The sequence below is a fragment of the Uloborus diversus genome, chromosome 4 (assembly GCF_026930045.1).
Source record: "Uloborus diversus isolate 005 chromosome 4, Udiv.v.3.1, whole genome shotgun sequence".
NCBI lineage: Eukaryota > Metazoa > Arthropoda > Arachnida > Araneae > Uloboridae > Uloborus > Uloborus diversus.
This window is the reverse complement of record NC_072734.1, coordinates 40,823,071-40,840,627: the sequence shown is the minus strand read 5'-3', so window position 1 is coordinate 40,840,627 and position 17,557 is coordinate 40,823,071. Positions and strand designations below refer to the sequence as shown.

The window sequence follows — 17,557 nt, the reverse complement described above, 5'->3', positions numbered from 1 at the left end:
CTTGGGATGGATAGATTTGGAATGATTTTAAAATACAATGAATGCTTTTCGCTTGCTTTATTCGAACGGGGTTATAGTTGAATGTTTGGCGTCGAATTTTCGATAATTGAGAGATTCCTTAATAATCAAACGATATTTTTCGAACGAAAATTGTTTATTATCATATGAGCGATTTATGGAGGGGTGTGTGTTGTGTGAGTGGCGGATACAACGGGAAAATCATGGGGGTCATGTCCCCCCACCCTAAACTGTCGACAACAGTATCCGTACACATTGTGTTCAAACACTTCATGCATAAAATGTCAACGATGACAGTATCTTTTCATCTCATTAATTATTTTTCCAAGTAAATATTTGAACTACTACTTCGTTTCATTGCTCATGAAATTAATTCGCAACGTTTATTCCAATCAGGTGCCTTATTCCTGACCGATTGGTGCTTTATTGACTCCCAAACAGATTCAGACATTTTTCGTACCAAAAACGGGAATTTCGTTCATGGGCGTGGGGGTGGGGGCTTTCTTCAACATGAGCCTCCTCTCCCCCCAAAAAATGGTTTTCTGTATCCGGCCCTTTAGTGATCCGGTAGTGAAATCTTGAAACAAAGGGTAGAGAAACGCTTTCCATACTGTTTTGAACTTGACAATTATTAAGATCAAATAAGTTCAATTTTTATTAAAAAGTGAGGGATAACGATAATATGGGCGGGTCTTTGGGCGACACTAGCACGTTTAAACTTGAGAATTGTTAAACTTAAAAATATATTGAACCAGTAAGTAACCAGTAGTGTAATTGAAAATTTAAGGTGGTCTTAGGTCTTTTTCGGATTATTGTTTCTTAGGGGGAGGGGGGAGGGAGAAATTTTCATAAGATGTGTGCCATTGCTCGCAGGGACGGACGGACACCCCTGTCATTCTGTAAGTTTCAGAATCAAATAATAGCTTCTCAAGTGCTTTTTTTCGAATGGGGTTACTCAGAGAGCACACTTTGTTGAGATAAAGGTTTTAAAACGATTGTTAACGCTGTGACAGTCATGTTAAAACGTTTAAACGCAATGTGTTTAAAATGCAGTGGTGCCCATCCCCCCCCCCTGGCGATGACATTCATCTCTCAAATGCGACGGAGAACCGAACGAGAGCCCCATAAAATAAGACTAAATGCCCTCTTATAAGTTACCCTCTCCTCTTCAAAACTTCAATGGCATGGTCTGCGCCATGAAACCCCCCCCCCCCCTCTGCCCTCTCAATCGTGGGGGATCCTTGTTTAATATATTGCTTGTTGTCGAATGTTCGGTTATCGAGCGTCTCGGATGATTTGAAAACCGGATACGTAATCTGCTTTTTAGAGAAAGTTGGTAATCAATTTAAACCTTTTTGAGGACCAACGCATGGAAAATCAAGCGCAGCTATGAAACTAAGTTCCGAAATGGACCGTCGCGAGCCAAAGCATTTTCAGCAGTTTTGCCTCAACTTTACATTAAATAAATAAATAAATAAATCTCATACAATCAGCACATCAATTGACTCCAAATTTTTAAGTTGAGTGAATAATATACTAATCAACATTTATGAAAATATAAGGAATATCACAATGAAAATATAAGGAATATGACTTAAACAGAAGCGAGTAAAACAAGAAAAACATTTAAATTCAATTACGCACGCGAAAATAAATGCTACGCACAAAAGTCATAAATATCTTACGTATGGAATTTGAAAGAAAAAAAAAATCTGTATAAAATGTTATTTTTATTTTTAAAAAATTGGGCCAAAGAGTGGAAGCTAATATTAATTCCACATGACAAACTTCCATATTTCTTTTTAATGCACTCAGAAATATTTCAACTTTACTCCCTACACTTTTATACTGTTATTACATATTTCCCAAGTCAGCGAATGAAAAAGAAATAATAACAAAGAGCGAATCAAGACAGAAAAAAAAATAATCATGAACTTCAATGCAATTCAAGCCACACTTATAACTTTCAATGCGCCGGGAATCCCAATCTGCTGGAAAACGCAGTCAGAAATATTTTACCCGCCCTCCGCATGTATCAGTCAGATAAATAATAATTCCACTAATAACAAGAACATAAAAAAAAGCAAAGCAATAAATAAGAATAAATGAGTCCTTTTGCACAGAGAGAGCAACGATTCCCCTACTTGTTTACAATATTAACTTTGTGTTTGAGTGCCCGAAACCATTTGAAATAACCACGTGATATCTGAGAATCATTAGTTTAAATACATGACCGTTCGAATAAATCACTCAAAATGAATGTAAAAAAAAAGAAAAAAAAAATGAGAAATCAATCCGTTACAGAAATTGAAATGAAAGGGGGAGGGGGTGATACCATTTCAATCGCTACGGGGCGTCCCCTGAGGGCTACCAACAGTCAAGGGCACATGGCCAGTTTTCTAGCCGCTACCAATAAACCTATAAAAGTTTATACTAGTCCGAGCCGGGTCGCCCAAATACTGAACTCCTAGTTTCTGACAAGCTAACAGGGAATCTCGTCGAACCAGCATCCCCCAAGGATTGCGACCCCTAAATGAGGACCAAAATCTATCAAATTGACCCCCCTAAAACAGTCTTGCGTTTCGAACTTTTCCGGAGGGTAGGGGGGCAAGGGTGTATCTGCTCATTTTATCGGAAAACAACAAAAAAACTAGACCCACTGAAACGTAAAAACTAGATTTTTTCAAGGAATTGGGGGAGGGGGGCAGGCCGTTATTTCGAACTTTACAAGAGAGGAGGAGGGATTAAAGAGTATCCTACGAGTTGCATATTATGCCGAATAAGAGTAAGAATTCCATTTATATGAGTACAATAACTTCTAAAAGCCAGGGGGGTTCGCCCCTTATTATACCCCTAAATGATAGGCTTAATGGCACATTCCTATTTCGAGCGCACTCCTGCCAGTACAACTCGGGAATTCAACTGTTCCAAAAGTCAAAGGTATCCACCCCCCCCCCCCCTTCGCAGGGCGATGGTGCACCCTCTCAAATGTTACGGAGCATCCGTCTAGAAAGAGCTCCCCCCTCCCAAAATGCGATTTAAAAAACCCTCTCAAAAAACCACTTTTATAGAAATTTCGGTTTCGCAGGCAGCGCCATGGACCCCCCACCCCCTCCCGAAAATGAGATTTAAAGACCCCTCTCAAAAAACCCAGCCCTAAAAATTTTAATGGCACAGGCCTGCGCCATGCCCCCACCCCACCCGAAAATGAGATAAAAAACACTCTGAAAAACCGGCCAATGGCGCAGGCCGCATCATGCCCCCTCCCCCTTATAGTGGGGCGCCCCTGTAGCAGTCTACTCAATTCTGGAAAAGCTCAGAAAAATGAACTACTTGAGTACTCGATTCAAACGTCTCGAGATCTCGATTTGAAACATCTCGAGATCTCGACTAAAAACATCTCGAGATCTCGATTTAAAACATCTCGAGATCTCGATTTAAAACATCTCGAGATCTCGATTTAAAAGATCTCGAGAAGTCCATTGCTCGAGTACTCGATTCAAAAGATCTCGAGAAGTCAATCGCTCGAGCACCTCGATTCCAAAGATCTCGAGAAGTCAATCGCTCGAGTACTCGATTCCAAAGATCTCGAGAAGTCAACTCGCTCGAGTACTCGATTCCAAAGATCTCGAGAAGTCAATCGCTCAAGTTCTCGAATTCAAAAGATCTCGATTATCAATCACTCGAGTGATCGACTTGAAAAGATCTCGATTATCAATCACTCGATTATCAGAAGTACTCGATTCCCGAGATCTCGATTATCAAAAAGATCTCGATTATGCCCATCACTAATACTCAATCTCTAGTGGCCCCCTGACGACGTAAACCAAAATATAATACCCTGGACCATCAGGGGGAGGAGGATTTTAAGTTAGAAAATCGCTGTCAAAAAAGTTTTCGCTTTCTTTGACAGGGCTACAGCCCAGACGAAAACAGGAATCAAGCTGAAATTTCGTACATATTCCTTGTGCCTTACTGATGTGCCTTTTGCGGCATTTAACTCCCTCCCCCCTTGTTTTCACCCCCAAGATTGTACCTTACCGGGGTTCTGCAGCAGCCCCCCCCCCAGGGGACTATGGTAATGATTTTTTGTATACATATTCTTGGGGGGCCATTGAATAGATATACAAAAATTCAACCCCCAGGAACATCATGGGCCAGAGTAATTAAAGTTTGAAAATCACTAATTTCCCCTAAATTCTTATTTATTTACTATCAGCTCATAGGGTTTGTTAATCTCCGACTGCAATTCCAAGGTTAGAACAGATGTAACAATTATTCAAAAATTGTCTTAGGAAATGAAATTCAATCAAGACTAAAACAGATCCAACAGTTGCAAACTAGATGTTAAATCTCGGATATCAAAAATTTGCTACAGCGACTGCGCATGTGCGTGAATTTCGCTCATTAGGCTTTCTGTTTTAAGATTCCATGTTGTTTGTTTATATTTAAGCAGAGAAAAAAATTAATGAATGAGATTAGAATGCTGCACCCCCCTCCCTTTTCAAGTTTTGCCGATACGAATATTCCGTCCCCCTGTTTTTCAGTTTTGATACATTTAAGGAGGGAAGAAATTTTAAATGTAGGCGCAAAACTGGGGTTAAATCATTGGAATATTTTGCGTGATATATTACATGAAACTATAGGCATATGAATATGATACATGTAACTTTATAATTAAAGACCAAAAATAGCACTTTTTTTATTGGTTTACTTTTTTTCTAAATTAATGCATTTTTCACAAACATAACATTATATGAATACAGTGGCTCCCAAAAGTGTTCGTATACCTTGAAATTTTGTAGTAAAACCAAAATAACGCAAATCTGAATTCGAATATGAAGTCCAATTTTTTTTCACACCATTCCTATGCCATTCTGAATAAAACCCAGTAGTCTTTTTCGAAATATTGCCAGATTTTATTTTTGAAATTTGTCAAAAAACGAAGACACGGAGAAAAGATACGCCACAAAAGTCATCCTACACTGAAATATTTTCGAATAAATTCATAATTAAAATTATCCTACGTGGTTTTTTTATTATTTGTGCATTGTAATGATACTATTAAATCATTTGCCTTTAATTTTTTGTGTATTTATTCCCTAATATGCTGCTTATTATTTTTAAATGGCTGGTATTCGTAAAAAACAACAAACACGATTCGAAATTTGATTTGTTTTCCCTCATAGCCATAAATTGGTTTGAAAGGTCTCTAAATTAGGTAATTTATACCATTCTATAGTGAAACGCTTGACAAAATGCTTTAAAGACAAGAATCGGATCGGAAACAAGGTAAGAAAAGGTCAACTGGCAATGTTAACAATGCGTGATCTGAGGTTTACAGTTAAAAAAATAATGAAAAATCACATTTGAGTACTGAAAAAGTTTCTGCAGAATTGAATGAAACATTTTACGTTTAATTTTTACCTAAAATTGTTCTCCAAGTTCTCTGATTAGCTGGATTAAATGGGACCTCTTCCCGCAGAAATTTTCTTGTTCGTAGCGAAAAACAGTAAGCTTACGCTTTCCGTCGTAATATCAATGATAAATAAGCTCAGAACGCTTTGGAACAACGTCTCACTTATAGATGAAAATATATTCAACATTTTGGGTTAAATTGTTGTACAATTGTAAATAGAAGAAAAAATGAGGAATTTAATCTTAAGAACTTAGTTGGATCAGTTAATCAGGACGGTGAAGGTAGTGTGAGGGTGCATTACAGCATCAGGCCTTGGAAATTTAGAATTTTTTGATGAAATAATAAATCATGCTGTTCCTTTAAATATTTTTAAAAACAATTTTAAACTATTAGCCCAAAATTTGGTAATCGGAAACAACTTTTTTTTTTTATCAAGATAACGATAAGAAGCACACGTTTGTGTTTGGTGCCTCAAAAATTGTCCTTAAGCTTAAAAATATCTCCTCAATCGCCAGATTTAAACTTAATGGAACATATTTGTAGATATCTGGTAGCTAGATTACGAAAATACACCATTGAATCGAAAAGCGAACTAGAAATAGTAAGACTTGAAGTACGGCGGAACACTTACTCAGAAATTGCACAAAAAAAGAAAAAAAACAATGAAATCTATTCCCAGACGTTTAAAAGCTGTTGTTGATACTGCATGATATTCTACTAAATAATAACTTTGCAAAAAGTTAGATTATTTACTAATTTTTTGACATTTTTTCAAAGTGTACGAAGACTTTTGTGACATAAAATTTCCGGCAATGTTTGGTTTTTGATTTTTTAAAAATTATGTTTTAATGTTTTATTAAAAATTTTCATGTAGTTTTGTTAAAAATAGATCATAGATCTTATAATAAAATACCTACTCCGAAATATTAATTCTAACCAATGGACAATGGCCTATTTCATTGAAAGTCGTAGGTGTACGAACACTTTTGAGAGCCACTGTATATGAATTGAAAATATATGAAATACGTGTGTGGATATCAGGGTTTTGCCGTAATTTATTAGCAGACAAAATTTTTGCAATTAATTTAAGCAAGACTTTTAATGAGCTAAGTCTGCGTGCATCATGCACAGTTGATGTGGCAAAGTGAAAAGCTAGATTAAAATAGCCCACAAGCTGTAAAACATTTAAAAAAAAAATCTCCATGAAAATGTTGAATAATCAGTCAAATAAAGAAACTGAAATTTAAATGGCCCAATTCTCGCAAAACCAACATAGAATCTTAATGGTCAGAAAATAACTTGATGTAAAATTAGGCTTGCCATTATTGTTCCTTAAAAACGCAAAACAGCGTTGTTTCAATTGAAAATTTTCTGACTTGAAGTTCTCAATTCCAAAAATACAGACAAAGTAATAATATCAATGCAAAAAGATGTGATATCTCATCAAAAACAACTCTGTTGTAAAAATTTCCCCGCCAAGAAAACCTTTAACTTTTTCGCACAAAAAAGAAAACCTGCATCCGAAACCCAAAAACCCTCAGCCTTAAAAAGTTATATCTAGTTTGCCTGCCAAGTATCTGCCAAACTATCATCCTCCCTCTTCTCCTCTTTCATCACACCTACTTCCATTAGAACCTCCTCCACCTTCAACTCCTCAGAAATACGGATAGATCCTTTAAATTGTTTATCCTATTTGGAAGGAAGCTTTTCAGAGTGAAGTGGTTGTTTGGTGAACAAAAAGCTTCCCGCCAAACAAGATAAACAATTTAAAGGATCTATCCATATTTCTGAGGAGTTGAAGGTTGGAGGAGGTTCTAATGGAAGTAGGTGTGATGAAAGAGGAAAAGAGGGAGGATGATAGTTTGGCAGATACTTGGCGAGCAAACTAGATATAACTTTTTAAGGCTGAGAGTTTTTGGGTTTAGGATGAAGGCGTTCAATTTTGTGCGGAAAAGTTAAAGGTTTTCTTGGCGGGGAAATTTTTACAACGGGGTTGTTTTTTGATGAGATGATTTCTTACTTGTTATCTTGTAATAGGTTTTCCTTGTGACAATAACAACATTCTAACCATGACAATGCTGAATTTTCATTGACTTCAACGATAACACCTGCAATAACATACACATTAAAAAACAATATTGATCATTTGAAAATAACATTAAATTGAAGCCACCTAATATAAATATGCTTACAGGAGAAAAAAAAAAAAAAACCTCAAACAAGAGTTGAAGTTTGGCAGTTATTTTTTTACTAGCTTATAAGTCAAATAATACTAACTATACATGTAAGAATCAAGGATGCAGTAAAAGCTATCCTTTTTTAAATTTAAAATCAGGCTTATTGAATTGCAAGAATTTTATTACTAAAAATTGCTTTTCATTTAGTTAGGCACAATGCAACTCTTCCATCAATTGACACTAGTGGCGGTTCGTGGGGGGGGGGGGGGGCAGAGAGGACCCGGGCCCCCTCATTTTTTTGAGAAAATAATTTATAACTTTTTATTTATTTTCCCTTTTTTCTTGTTTATTTTTTGTGTGTGTGTGTGTGTGTGTGTGTGTGCTTAAAATTAAAAAAAAAAGAAATGGATTCTACCATAATTACCTGCATATAATATGTGGATTACCAGCTAAAAAAGTTTTAAAAAAAATAACGAGGTGCAGATTATGTGTCCCCCCCCCCTTAACACCAACGCATTGAATCTCAATATTTGCCTCAGATCATTGATCTTTCTAAGATATTTGCAGCAGGTTGCATAGAGACAGTTAACCTGCCTGTATGTTGTTTATTTTACATACTTGAATGTTTTTCTTACGAGATTCAGGCTATGTAAAATAAACAACAAAAGAAGCCTTCATTTGCACAAGATTTGACCGTTTGTTCCTTTATTGACTCTTTGTCTTCCAGTGATTAGAGTACTATAATGACAATTTAGAGAAGAAATCCAGAAATATTTTCATCAATATCATTCACAAAAATATTAAACAGAAGAGGCCGTAAAACTGATTCCTGAGGAACCCTGCTTAAAACATCACTCCATTTAGAATGATTTCCTCTCACAACTATTCTTGCTTCCCTCCTGTCAGCCAATTCCTAACCCAAAATAAGGTTTTTCCTCCTATTCCTATATTAGCTAGTTTGCTGAGAAGAGCAACACGAGGTACCTTATCAAAAGCTTTTTGAAAATCAATATAAACAACATCCACACACTTTTTGTTATCTAAAGCCAAGGTAACCTTTTCATAGAAATGGAATAAATTAGTAGCACACGATTTACCTTTCCTGAAACCATACTGCAAACTAGTCAATAGACTATTATTCTAAACTAATCAACAGACTATTAGTAACTATAAATATCACATTACTTTAAATTTTTTTTTATTTCTACTCTATAATATTTAGATACTTTGAAATTGCTTACGATAAAAACAAACTAATCATTGATCTTTCATTTTCTTAAATAATCATAAACATAAATTTAAAAAAAAAATAATAATACAGTATTTCAAAACATCTGGAATCTAACATCCATTTAAAGTAACGTTAATAATGATATAACATTTTATGTTAGAATTTTTACCTTCTGCAGTCACCAAATCTTCAACTTTTGATTCTTCATGCAACGGAGATAATAAATTGGATAAACTAATTGAGGAGATGAAATTTAATCTTGATAAAAAATCTGATAATAATTTTGATTCATCATGAAGAGGTATGACTCGACTAAATTCATCCAGTAATAGAATATCTACAAAGTAAAATTAATAAATCAATATAAAGTCTTATTCATTAAATTAAATATGTACGTAAAAACAACTTTTAATGACAAATTATACTCACTTTCAAAAAAACATGCTTCTTTTATTAAAACTTCACTACCCACAATAGAATCACTTGGTCTGCAATTAAAACAACCTTGAAGTCTCATATACTTCACATGCTTCGATTCCAGTAATGTTTCGTCAGTTACATAAAAAATGCCATTAATGTGGCAAAGTACCTTGGCAATACAACTGAAGCGAAGGTGAGATGAGGCTGACTAGAATGAAAATGTTACAATTGTTAAAACAATATTGTGAGGCACACATTAGAACTAAGTTTGGAAAAATAAGATAAAAAACATTTAGTTTCTAAAGATTCACAAAAAAAAAAAAAAAGTGAAGAAATCACACTTAAGAACAGATATAAGGATTTTTGTAAAGCTTCTCATTCAACATAAGGGTATAAAATCAATGTACACAGACAATAGAACCTTTCAAACAGGTCTCTCCTTTTCTCGATATATTGAAAAATCTAAATACTTGAAAATTCCACATTTTCCCCACCAATGATCACAAACAATTGCAATTGCATTTTATCTTGATAACTTTAAGTATATTTTTTAAAAAAATCATACTTTCAAACTGGATGCAAAAACTATAGAAATGGCCTTAGGACATGTATAACAGCCAACTAGTTCTTGACTGACAAATTTTTTCAAGTTAAAAAATGAAGAAAACCATGACAACCAGCCTTGATTTGAGCCCAAAGAGGCTGGTCAGAAGAGTTCTGTCTTAAGCAATGTTCTTTTGTTCTTAATGGGAAAATTTATATCATGTTAGATGGTCTGACTATGGGAAACACACTTAGCCCCATTCTTTACATGCATTATTTTGAGGTAAAGTTGTCCCAAAAACTGCAGTTTCAATTTTATGTTCGGTATGTTGAGGATTGTGTTGTTCTAATGAACCAGAATCAGTTTGAGAGTGATGAGATTTTATCTATTTTAAACTCCATCGATCCTCATATTCAGTTTTCTTGTGAGAAAGAACAGGATAATTGCATTTCATTTCTTAATGTACTTTTTTCTCATACTGAAATAGGTTTTGAAACTACTGTTTATCGCAAAGCTTTTGCTGCTTCTTTACCTCCTCATAGATTATCGTCTCATCCTCCAAATCAAAAATATTCTGCATTCAATTCCTTTGTTTATCGCGCTATTAATATTTGTTCATCGGAACTTCTTAAAGCGGAACTTAATTATCTTAAAGCTGTGGCAATTGATAGAGATTATTCGCGAACTTTGATTGATTCCATTTATAAAAAACTTTCAAATAAATTCCAATCTAATGTTCTTAACCAAACCTTAATCAAAACGAATTTGGTTGTTTTGCTGGTCTTTCCATCTGTAAGCTATCAGGTTGCTAAGATTTTAAAACGTTTCCAATTCCACCAGGTGGTGTTCTCTCCTACTAATAAACTTTCATTCTCTTCTCTTAAAGATCCTGTTCACCCTCTTAATTGTTGTAGAAGTTACAAAATTAATTGTAGCTGTAAACTTGCCTATATTAGACAGAATCGGCGTGCTTTGAAATTTCCCTTGAATGAGCATCAAAATTCAGTGAAAAAACAACAATTAAATAAGTCTAGTATTGCTCAACATTGTTGGGATTTGAATCACTCACTTTTTTGATTTTAACTCTTATCAGATTATCCGAAAATGCCCCAATTCATCAGATCTTGACTTTTGGGAATCTTTTTATATTTTGAGGGACAGTTCCAACTTAGTTAATGATCTTAAAGCAATTCCGTATTTTTCCAATGTCTGGCTCCCATATCTTTAACAGGCCTTTCTCCATTCATTTTTTTCTATCTTGCATACTTTTTTATTTTTCCATTCATTTTCATCTATCTTGCTTTGTTTTTTTTTTAAACTTTTTTGTCATGGGTTGACACTTTCCCCCTTTTCTTCTATTTATCTTTATTTTTCTTTTTACGAAAATTTTTGTTTTTGTTTATTTCATTTCCTGGTGTTTTTTCTTCCATTTAGCTTTCCCTTTCTTGCGGTTCACGGTTATTGACATTTTCTTTTTGTTTAAGCTTTGGTTTAATCTTTGTCCAATTGAATTCTTTCTTCGGCTTTACTGTACCTAAGAGAGAGCTCTTGCTCATTGTTTGCATTCCTATTGGTTCTTTATTGGTTTATGATTTTTCTCATTGGTGTTTGGCTAATCCGCTATTTTTATCTTTTAAGCTGTTTGCTTATCTAGCTCTTGGCTTTTGTCGGATGTCTTTTCATCCATAAGTTCATTACTTTTTGCATTGAAAAAGGCGTTCCCTGTAACGCCAAAACACATATCTGCAGTAATCTGCAATTTGTGCTTTTATGACGTTGTTATTTTTTACTTTAGTTCAACTGTATTAAAAAAATAACTGAATCAAGATTACTGAATGCCCATACATACTTAATTTGTACATCCAATTTTATCTGTCCATGGTTAATTCACTTTTGACAATAAAAGTTGTTTAACCGACAGAATTCATGTTGTTTCAGTAAGGGTTTTGAATGACATGTACATTGATCATATTTGAGAACTATTTGTGTATCAATACTTGTTTCAAATACTTGATCCAACTCAAGGATGGATCCAGAAATGTTTTAAGGAGGGGACAGTTGATTTTTTAACTTGCCTTTTACTATGTATCTGAATATAATTACTTGGGGATGGAGGGGGCTGACATAGCATTTTTATCTAACAAGGAGGTCTCAAAACCTCTTCTTTTCCTTTTCCCTTGAAAAAGGTATTCTAAAATTACATTTTAGAACTTCATTTTTGTAATAATTTCGCGCGAATGTTTCGAAACTCTCTCTGTCTAACATCATTAAAGGTTGCCTAAAGTTGCGCTTTTTGAAACTTAGTTTCAAAAAATTATCAGCAGAAAGTCATGGAATCCATTCTTTCTTCTAGCACTACCTGAGATGTCTATAATCGCATCTTAAAGACTTAAATTTTGCGAAAAGCTTGGGGGAAGGCCTCTAAGTGCCTCCTTCTAACATTGCCAAAGTTCGTCTAAGATTGCCTTTCTGAAAGTTCAATTTCGAAAAGTTTCCGGGCGGGAGATTTGATTCCCATTCCTTTCTGAAATGTCATCAAAAATGGCATACTCTTGCATTTTAGAACTTCAATTCAGAAAATTTGCCGGTGTAGGGTCCCTCAAGAGGTATTTGTCCTTGATTCAACTATTCAAAAACATTGTGATTTGTAATGAAAATTGTTCAAACAGAGAAGTGATGCTCAACCTAAAGTCGTGGGCCATATGTGAATGCAAAACTGACCAGTGTGGTCCATAATATTCATCTTTTGGAAACTTTCCAAAACTTTCACTGCTGCTGATTTTGTTTTCTTACTTTGTGCTTTACTTTCTTAAGAACAAGCAAATAGTCTGAATGTTACAAATTTGGAACCAAATATTCAGAAACCAGTTTTTGGAAAACCATTTGCAAACTTCACATTAATACTACTATAAGCATCAAGTAGTGATAACAACAATTTTTTGCTTTTAATTTTCTTTTTTCCCCCCTATCTTTTCTGATGTCAAAATTTTCAAAGAAAAAAAAAATTAATTTTTTATATGTTCTGGCTCATAAGAATTATCTTAATAAGAGGTGAGGCCCTCAGTTTAAAAAAGGTTGGGCACCACTGGAATAGAGCAACCAGTTATTTCAGGCTTATTGGTGACTAACCAGAAGTGCTCTAATAGCTTACCGGTTAGCCCATCATACATGAAAACATTCAACAGACACTCACGGTGCTAATCACTGAAGTAATCAAACATCGTGAAATCAAGAGTTAACCGCTTGCATACTCAATAATTCTGAGTAAAAAAAGAGAAAAAAAAAGCATGTGTCTTACCAGCAAATAGTCAAAAACATATTAATGACGAGAAAAACAAAACAACGTCAATAAAGAAAAAAACTTCTCAGATTTTACAAATTTATACCTGCATCGTGTACATTGTAATAACTGTGCTTAAAGCAATAAGCATTACCGTCAATTAGGAAAAGTTTGAACCATGTGGATTAACTTTGTGGACTTCATAATTTTCAATATACAGTAGTACCTCCTTTAAGGGACGCCTATGTTTAAGGGACATTTTTTCTGGTCCTAGTCCCCTTGAATAGGAACCTCCATTTATTTACCTCTCATTAAGCGGCACTCTATTTAAAAGACAGTCACAGAAAAAAAAATTATAAAAACTAATGTATAAATGCATTCGAAATATTAAATTTATTGGAATTCAAGGTTCACTTTTTTCCAAAAATTAACTGGTAATAATGAGAGTTGACATTAATTTACAAAGAAACAAATGTGTGGTCTCAAATTGTTGCTGAGAACTGCATTCATGTTGCTTTTTCTGATCAATTTCTTCAATGGGCTCAGCCATCACAAGTTTTGTATAGAAAATGTGAAATGTGAAAGCATTGTTTTTTTCTTTGTATTGCAGTGTAAACTACATGACATCAAACAAATCCATGTGACACATTCATTCCAAATCACAACAAATGAAAACTAGTTACAAAAGTTTGATGCTCTGAAAGTTTTGATAAAACTTTAATTTTTAATGCTTTTTTTTCAATTTGAATAATTCTGAATATTCAAAAATATTATATGAAACATTTTCAATACTTAATCTTAAATGCTATTAGTTTTTCGTTTTTTGTGACTGAGTTAAGCATGCATCGACTCATCTACCTCTGAAGAAGCGACACCTCTATTTAAGGGATGAAATTTCCAGTCCCTTTAGTGTCTCTTATTGAGAGGTTCTACTGTAGTTCACATCAAAAGAGAATGTGATGTGAAAGGCCCAATGTTGTGCTCTGCTGGCAAGATTATAGTATCAGTTTCCACAAACATGAGTTGGCAAAGCTGTGCATCAAAAGAATTATAGCATCTCAAAATACTACTTCAAGGTTTCAATAGTTCTCTCCCGAGATTCCAAAATGGTAAGCACAATTTTGGTCAATGGTTACATGCATTTTCATTTTTTTTTCAAAAAACTAAAATAACAATAAAAATACCTGTAGTAGCAAGGCAAGTGGACTGATTTCAAAGTCAAAATATGGTGGGAAATGTTCCGCTGAGACAACATCTGGTTCTTGAAAACTACTGTTAGAAAATAGTTCATAGCAAAAATCTGGTAGTGAAAGTGCATCCTAAAAGAGAGAATGATTTTGAATATGACTGCATGCATTTATTAAAACTAAATTTGTATTTTAATTTCATTGGACAAGAAAAAAAATAAAAACACATCTAAAAGAATGCTTTGAAAAGCTGTGAGATTTTTGGCAAAAAACGACAACATCTTGAGTCTTGGAAGCTTAAAATCAAAGCTTAGGCCTTTCATTTCAAAATTAACCACAGATGGGAGGGAGAGAGGGAGGGAGGGGTTGTATTCAATATATTTTACAGGGAAAATTAGCAAAATACATACAAAAATGCAGTTACATTATGTTTCTAAAATCCAGAAGAAGGGCAATTGAACCCCCCCTTCAACCAAATGTCCAAAAGATGGGCCCGTCAAAGCCTGCACAATATTTTTCCCTGATAAGGCGCAAGGCAAAGTAAAACTAAAAACAAATGAAACTCTATGTCTTTATAAAACAGGCTCTAATATCATCAAGTCAAGATATACAGTAGAGTCTTAGAAATTCGAGTCTCGAAAGTGCGAGGTTCTGCTTAATTAGAGGTGCCAACTTAACATTTTCAGTTACATTTTTTAGTTGCTAAAAATTTATTTTCATTTAAATCTGAAAAGAGAAATTTTTAGTTACTGATAAAATTATTTAACTACATGCAGCAAATCATAAAAAAAATGCATTGAGAGGTTGGCATCCTGTGGCATGAAACATTTATCAGCAAAAAATATGGATCAAGAGATACTTGAGGGATAATAACTTGGAGCGTAAAATTAGTATTGATTGCCACAAAGAATGTGTAAACGTTCCTATTGGAATTCTCGATTGCAGCCTAAAAAGAAGTTCACAACTTGAAGCCACACGACTCTTATATACCGAAATTTAAACCTTCTACAACTACCCATATTTGTGTTTTGCAAGATACATACATACGCTCGCAAGCACATAGATACAGATGTTATCATAGAAATTAATTCTGGCACAGTCAAAATGCATGTTTTGTTGCTTACAAAATTGCCTTAATACAGTGGCTCCCAAACGTGTTCGTACACCCATGACTTTCAATGAAATAGACCTCTATCCATTGGTTAAAATTAGCATTTTGGAATAGGTATTTAATTATAAGATCTACGATCTTTTTTTTAACAAAACTACATGAACAATTTTAATAATTTATTAAAACTTAATTTTGTTAAAATCAAAAACCAAAAAATTTTATCTCACAAAAGTTTAAAAATTGTTGAATATCTGCGAATAGATTTCAAGTTTTTTTTCTTTTTTTTTTTGTTCACTTTCTGAGCAAGTGTTCAACCACACTTTGAGTCTTACTGTTTCTGGTTCTCTTTTCGTTTCAAAGCCGTATTTTCGTAATATAGCCTCCAGATATCTCTAAATATGTTACATTGTTTAAACCTGGCAATTGAAGAGATATTTCTAAGCTTAGGAACAATTTTTCAGGCACCAGATGCAAATGTTAAGAACTGTGTGCTTCTTATTGCTACCTTGATAAAAAACAAAGTTGCTTCCGATAACCAGACTTAGGGCTAATGGTTTAAAGTTGTTTTTTAAAATATTCAAATAAACAGTGTGATTCATTATTTCATCAAAAAAATCCAAACTACCAAGTCCTGATGCTGATATGCACCTTCAGATAAGAATACCTTCACCGTCCTGATTAACTGATCCAACTAAGTTCTTAAGGTTAAATTTCTCATTTTTTCTTCTATTTACAATTATACACCAATTTAACCAAAAATGTTGAATTTGTCTTCCTGTGTAAGTAAGACGTAATTCCAAAACGTTTAGAGCTTATTTATTATTGACTTTGCGACGAAAAGCGTAAGCTTTCTGTTTTTTGCACGAATAAGAAAATTTCTGTGGGAGGAGGTACCATTTAATCCAGCTAATAAGAGAACTTAGAGAACAATTTTAGGCGAAAATCAAAAGTAAAATGTTTCATTAAATTCCGCAGAAACTTTTACAGCACTTAAATGTGTATTTTTCATAGTTTTTTTTAACTGTAAATCTCTGATCACGCTTTGTTAACTTTGTCGGTTGACCTTTTCTTACCTTGTTTTCAATTCAATTCATTTGTTTAAAGCAGCGGTTCCCAACCTTTTTGATTGTGTGACCCACTAGTTTTCTAGAAAACACAATTGAGGCCCATTAACTACTATACATTTCTTGCACAGTCAAAATTTACTTTCTTGGGCACCTGCTCATAATTTTCGTTAAGTGTAAACAATATACTGTATTAGGACTGAAAGTGAGTTAAAAACAAGAGTTCTGGAGATTTAATTCCCTGCTCCCCTTATGTTGCACGACAGATATAAATATACTGTACAAGAATCATTTTCAAATAATTTTTAAGGAAGAAAATAACCTCATTGCATTCACATAGCTGGCATAGTTGTAAAGAAACTCAAAAATAAGTCATCAAAGTTCAAGCTCCACCCCCCCCCCCTTCTCCCCATGCAATTTTTGGCATTGTTTTTCCCCTACGAGGGAGTTGATATCTGGATTGAAACTGGATAGTTTAAGCCTCAAATAATTTGCAACATTCAATGCATTTCTATATTATTTTGTTTATAAACTGCAATGAAAAGTCTCATTCAAATAGGTAGATTGTCGAAAAGCCCCTCAAGTGCCTCAATTCACTAGTTAATCATGCCAGTTCATCAAAGGAGGAGCATTTTTAACTTGGAGCTTGAAGCTAATACTAGTTTCTTTGGCAATTTTCATTAAAGAAGTTTCTGATTCATTAGATTTCATCTTCAATTATAAGAGAATAATGAAAGAAATATGAAAAATCTTAATCCTTAAGTTCCTTATTGGCGATGAGCCAGGGAAAGTTTCTGAGTGATGGTCTATCTAATAAGTGAATTTCTGCAAAAAACGGAAATTAATACCCCAAGATTTGTCTTGGTTCAGATTCTCGAGCAATGTCCATGGCTTCTGGTTGTGCTAGTGAAGCAAGTACTTAAAGCAAAAATATAATAAACTAATTTTCGCTGAAAATTTGTGTTACAACATTGATTTTCAACAAATTATGAAACTGCAATATTTTAAAAATTAAATAAATAAAAAAGGAGTTTACAAGTCAGTAATTCCTTTCAATTGTGTAGTTGGGGGGGGGGGGGGGTGCAACCCTACCTGTTAAATTTTAC

At 34.1% G+C, this 17,557-nt stretch overlaps 1 protein-coding gene across 1 annotated transcript in view; it reads right to left on the bottom strand.

The window, feature by feature from the left end:
• Window positions 1-17,557, bottom strand: part of LOC129220359 (uncharacterized) — a 62,229-nt gene that overhangs the window by 17,606 nt on the left and 27,066 nt on the right. Inside the window, exons 9-12 of the mRNA XM_054854766.1 lie at window positions 14,274-14,408; window positions 9,275-9,473; window positions 9,015-9,182; window positions 7,458-7,545 (exon numbers count right to left, since the gene is read on the bottom strand). Coding sequence (XP_054710741.1) covers window positions 7,458-7,545; window positions 9,015-9,182; window positions 9,275-9,473; window positions 14,274-14,408 — 590 coding nt within the window. The remainder of the gene's footprint in view (window positions 1-7,457; window positions 7,546-9,014; window positions 9,183-9,274; window positions 9,474-14,273; window positions 14,409-17,557) is intronic.